Here is a 5,214-nt window from a genome sequence, read left to right as displayed (position 1 = left end):
GAGAGCGACTGACACGTCACCGGTGTAAAGTCACCCTACTAGTAGTAAGTTAAATTTTTTATCTTGATTGCGCGAACAAATTTCTGGTGCATGTTTTAAATGAACTCCTTCACGCTGTTCACGCGCACTACGAGGGGCCATGAGAAGCGGAGCTTTTCATCAATTTTTTGAGGATTTCTCAATGAGAATGAAAAATTGTCTAGCATTCGCAACAAAGAATTTTCAATTCTATTAAGGACATGGAGGCGAGGATTATGCTTCTCTTATCTTTACTGACCAAACAGCAGCCAATAAACAAATTTAAACTTGCATAACCCCGGAAGGACAACCCCCTCCATAAGTCTGCACCAATCACAGTCCAGTCCAGTACAATAACAGTCTATGTAAAACCGGAACCTTCCGCTTTCTTTGCGATGTCTTCCGCAGTCCAACCAAGACTGGAGCCCAACGTGGCAACTATCCCATCCTCTTGTCCGAAGGGGAAAATCGCTCCGCAGCTGAGACCCAGTTCAGTCCGCAGGAGTCGTACTCAGGTCTGTTTGTTCTGATCACCTGAAACAAGAAAATATGTCATAACGGCTATTCCAACTTCAAGGAATACAACAAGCCATAACATTATTCGGGTGGGCAAAATACATTACATCTGCAAATCGATATACCAAGTACATTACTGGCAACTCGGGTGGGATAATCCTCGCCTCCGTGTCCTTAATAGAATTGAAAATTCTTTGTCGCGAATGCTAGACAATTTTTCATTCTATGTCAGTCCACGGAGGCTCTGATTATGCTAGTTTAAAGTCTCTCCACCACCACCGAGGCTACATCAACAATAGGTTTATGATAAAACGTTTTAAAAGTAGATTCAGATGACCAATCAGCCGCAGTCATGATGTCTTGAAGCTGAGACCCGGCACCAAAGGATTTTGAGGCCATAGCCCCTCTAACAGAATGAGCTCCAAATTTGGAGGAATCAATGCCCGCCAGGCTCAACAACCAGGAGGCCCACCTGGCCAGAGTAGCATTGGTGACTGGGTGGAAAGGTCTCTGTAGAGAAATCAATAACTGACCAAAATCATTCCTAAATTCTCTAGTACAGTCCTCATATACCTTCAGACATTTTACTACACACAATTTACTGTGGTGAGGAAAAGCAGGATAAGAAATACATTTTGAATGTGTTTTAGTACGTTTTGAAATCGTGAAGGAAACTCCCGTAGGGGTAAATACTCTACCTGCTAAATCCAGTGCTCGAATGTCCGAGAATCTTCTGCAGGAGATCAAGCATAGCAAAATCGTAAGCTTCGCTGAGAGCTGTTTCCTAGACAGACCCTCGTTCGCCGGCCACGCCGATAAAAAACGTAGGACAACAGAAACGTCCCAAAGCTCTGTATACTTAGGCTGAGGAGGTTTCACCATCCGGATCCCCCTGACTACCTTACACACCAGTGGATGTTCCCCGACAGGTCTGCCATCCACATGCGGATGCCCCGCCGAAATGGCCGATCGGAAAGTGTTCACCGACCTGTACGCCAAGCCTGACCGAGTCAAATCAGACAAAAAATTCGCAATCACAGAGACATGCGATCCCACCGGATCTCCCTGTCGCTCGTTACACCAACCAACCCATCGTCTCCAAGCCGACTCATAACGCTTGTGGGTGGAAGGCGCCCATGCCTGTGACAAGAAGAAGAGAGTGTCCTGAGAAACTCCTGGCACTTGCCAGCGTCTCCTGAAAGTCTCCACGCCATGAGAGACAACTGATCCAGAAGGACCAGCGGATGTTGAAGGCCCACAGGGTCTGTCAGCAGGTCTGGGAACGATGAGATTCGCACCGGAGGTGCGCATGCAAGGCTCATCGTGACCGGAAACCACGCTTGGGTTTTCCAACATGGAGAGATCAAGATCACCTCTGCCTTCTGTCTCCGAATCTGAGCCAGAACCCTCGGGATCATGATGAACGGGGGGAAGGCATACAGAATGCCCGTCGTCCATGATTGAAGAAAGGCGTCCGAGCTGATCGCCAACGGATCCGGACGCCAACTGAAAAACTGGGGCAACTGTCGGTTGAGTCGCGAGGCAAACAGATCTATTAAACACGGACCCCACAAGCGGTCCAAGGCCCTGAAAATCTTGGGGTGCAGCCTCCAATCGCTGGCATCCCTCAAATAACGCGAGTTCCAATCCGCTGTCACATTGACAGACCCCGGAATGTACTCCGCCGTTACCGATATCTGATGGGCCAGGCAATAGTGCCAAAATTCCTTGGCAATCTCCGCTAGGAGACGAGATCTGGTGCCCCCGAGGCGATTTATGTACCGTACCGCGGACACATTGTCCATGCGTAGTAGAATACAACACGAGACCTTCTGAGGGGATAGAGTCCGCACCGCAAAAGAACCCACCAGCCGCTCCAGACAATTGATGTGGAGATTCAATTCTTCGTGGGACCATTGGCCCCCGGTCTCCACCGAGCCGCAACGGGCTCCCCAGCCCCATCGGCTCGCATCCGACTCTATCACAACCTCTGAGGTGGCCGCAAAAATGGCTCTGCCGTTCCAGGCTTCCAAATGTTCCAACCACCAGTTCATCTCCGTACGCGCGTCCGTCGATAACACTACCTGTTGGGCGTAAGTCACGCCCTTGCGAAGGTGTAAAGCCTTCAAGCGTTGCATCGTTCTGTAGTGCAAGGGACCCGGGAAGATCGCTTGGATGGAGGAGGCCAAAAGCCCCACCAGGCGAGCCAAGGTCCTCAAGGAAATTGTCAGAGAGACAAGTGCTTTCCTCAACTCCTTCTTGTTTGCCACCCTCTTCTTGAGTGGTAGGAGCAACTGGGCTTTCACAGAGTCGACCTGGAATCCCAGAAATTCCATAATCTGTGCAGGTACCAGAATGGACTTCTGCAAGTTCAAAAGGAAACCCAGGTCCTGAAGGAGGTGAACCATCCACGACAAGTGGAGCGAAACAATCTCCGGAGAGCATCCCAAAATCAGGATGTCGTCGAGGTAGATGATCAACCTTACGCCTCTCTCCCTCAGACACTGAACTATCGGTTTCATCAGTTTGGTGAAACACCAGGGAGCGACGAGAGGCCAAAGGGCATGGCGGCAAACTCGAACCATGTGTTGCGCCACTGAAATTGAAGAAACCGCCGATGCGGTGGAAAAATGGGCACCGTTAGGTAAGCGTCCTTCAAATCCAGACGTACCATCCAATCTTGTTCTAACAGGATGTCTCGCAGTAGGTGTATGCCCTCCATTTTGAAGTGTCGATACACCACCCATGCGTTGAAATCCCTGAGGTTTAAAACTAACCGAAAGCCCTGGTCCTTCTTTGGGACTACGAAGATTGTGCTTGCAAAGCCGTGCTCGTGCGGCAAAGTTTCCACAATAGCCCCTTTCCTGAGCAAAGCCCGCACTTCTGCGTCTATGAAATTCTGTTCTTGAAGGGAAAAATGTAGTGGCGCGGGCGCTTGTCGCTGCGCGGGGGATGCATAAAACTCTATGTGATACCCTTGGACGGATTGTAACACCCAGGGATCTGTTGTCAGATCTTGCCACCTGTGGATAAACAAGGCCAACCTGCCCCACACCATGTGTTCCGTCGCACAAAGAATGTGTACCTGAGTAGGAGTTGTCTCCCGAGTTATTATGCTGTCCTCTGTAGCTTCCTTTCTGTCCTCTGCCACGACCTCCTCGATTACGGGAGGGGTAGAAGTTGGGGCGTTGGTAGCCTCTGCCTCTCTGCTCACCTCCGCGTGAGGTCTGATTGAAACCTCGGCCGGACCCTCGACCTCGCTGGCGTCCGGCCCTGTCAAAAACACCAGTGTGAAGCACCCTCTTAATCGTGGTTTGCGCCTTGTCCAGCGCGGAAAAGGTGGCAACGTACTTGCCCATTTCTTTAACAAACTTGTCTCCGAAGAGCATGCCGTTAGCCAGAGAACCAGGTTCGTTGGAGGCCATCTCCGCCAATTGGGAGTCTATACGCATAAGAAAAGAGCGTCTCCGCTCCGTAGACGGCGCCACATTAGCGTTTCCCAGAAAGCACATCGCGCGTTGGGCCCATTCCATGACGTCAGACGTGTCCAGAGGCACGCCCTGTTCCTTAGCCTTGACAGCAGCCTCCAGAATCTTAGTGAGGGGTCCAGATACGTCCAGTAACTTGTCCTGGCACCCCCGCCAAGCCCTATCCAGTCCTTTTTTGGGGTCTTTAGCAAACTTCCTCATGAATGCTGTCATGGTAGGGTCAAGGTCCGGGGCATCCGCCACCATCCCCGTCACCGACGGTCTTGGACATTCCGACCTCAGAGTGGCTCGAACCCCACTATCGAAGCCTTGGCGCAAGTTGTTGGTAACATAATGCGCAACCTCGGCACAAGGCACCCACTCCGTGGACCTAGGGTGAATTATATTATTGGGGTCAAATAGCAGGTTCCTAGGGACCTGACTATCATCGGCCTTGAAAGCCGTGTGTTTAGTTTTCTGAGACTTCTTCTTAGAAACAAAAGACTCCGCCTCCGAGTCTGAAGTATCTGGCGGTGTCGAGGAGGAATCCCCCGAGGTCTGATAAGCCATAGAGCCATGGTCCCTCATCACTGACCTGGCCATCTGCGCTATCTTATGCTCTTGGGACTGGTCAGAAGTACCCCCTTTACGTGAGGATTTAAACTTCCTCTTGCCCGCTGGATGATGGGACTTGGTAAAAGGTTTTAACGCCTTAATCAGGGCTTTACTAACAGAGCTCTGGTCGTGGGTAGCCAGAGCCTCACCCAAATTCTCCTCCAGCTGTTCTTCCTCAGGCTCATACTGTTCATACTCATTAAATTCGACCCACTGGTCGCCCTCCTCGGCGTAATACGCCATATGCAAGAGAAAAAGGAGGTGAGGAGGAGATTAATAGCGGGGGAGTAGCCCAGGGGTGTCGCCTCTACACACACACAATGCAACCCCAGTTGCCAATACACACCAGAGGCAGGTCGATATAAGGTGGAAGGAGACCCCTTGTATAATCTAAAGAACTCCCCTCGAGCAAAGCTCTGCTCCGGACACGCTCCGGTCAGCGTTACAATGAGACCAGGGATTTATGCAGCCAACAACGCGCCAAACGCGAGGAGCCGGTAACTCAAAACGAAACTCGGCTCCTCGCGCATGCGCGGTACAACTGGGGCACACACTCGACTGCTCCCTGTGCGCGGCGAAGCCGCGTCTGTCTCCTCCT

General features: G+C 51.2%; 1 protein-coding gene across 1 annotated transcript; it reads right to left on the bottom strand.

Moving 5' to 3' along the window:
* Positions 1-529: 529 nt before the first annotated feature.
* On the bottom strand, positions 530-4,859 carry LOC147668865 (uncharacterized). Its single transcript, XM_086948388.1, has 2 exons — positions 3,620-4,859; positions 530-552 (listed from the first exon to the last, which is right to left on the bottom strand). Exons 1-2 carry the CDS (start codon positions 4,857-4,859, stop codon positions 530-532), a joined length of 1,263 nt encoding a protein of 420 aa, XP_086804514.1.
* Between the last annotated feature and the right edge of the window lie 355 nt (positions 4,860-5,214).

The sequence above is a fragment of the Lissotriton vulgaris genome, unplaced genomic scaffold (assembly GCF_964263255.1).
Source record: "Lissotriton vulgaris unplaced genomic scaffold, aLisVul1.2 SCAFFOLD_1286, whole genome shotgun sequence".
Classification (NCBI taxonomy): Eukaryota; Metazoa; Chordata; class Amphibia; order Caudata; family Salamandridae; genus Lissotriton; species Lissotriton vulgaris.
This window is presented reverse-complemented; position numbering and strand designations above follow the sequence as displayed.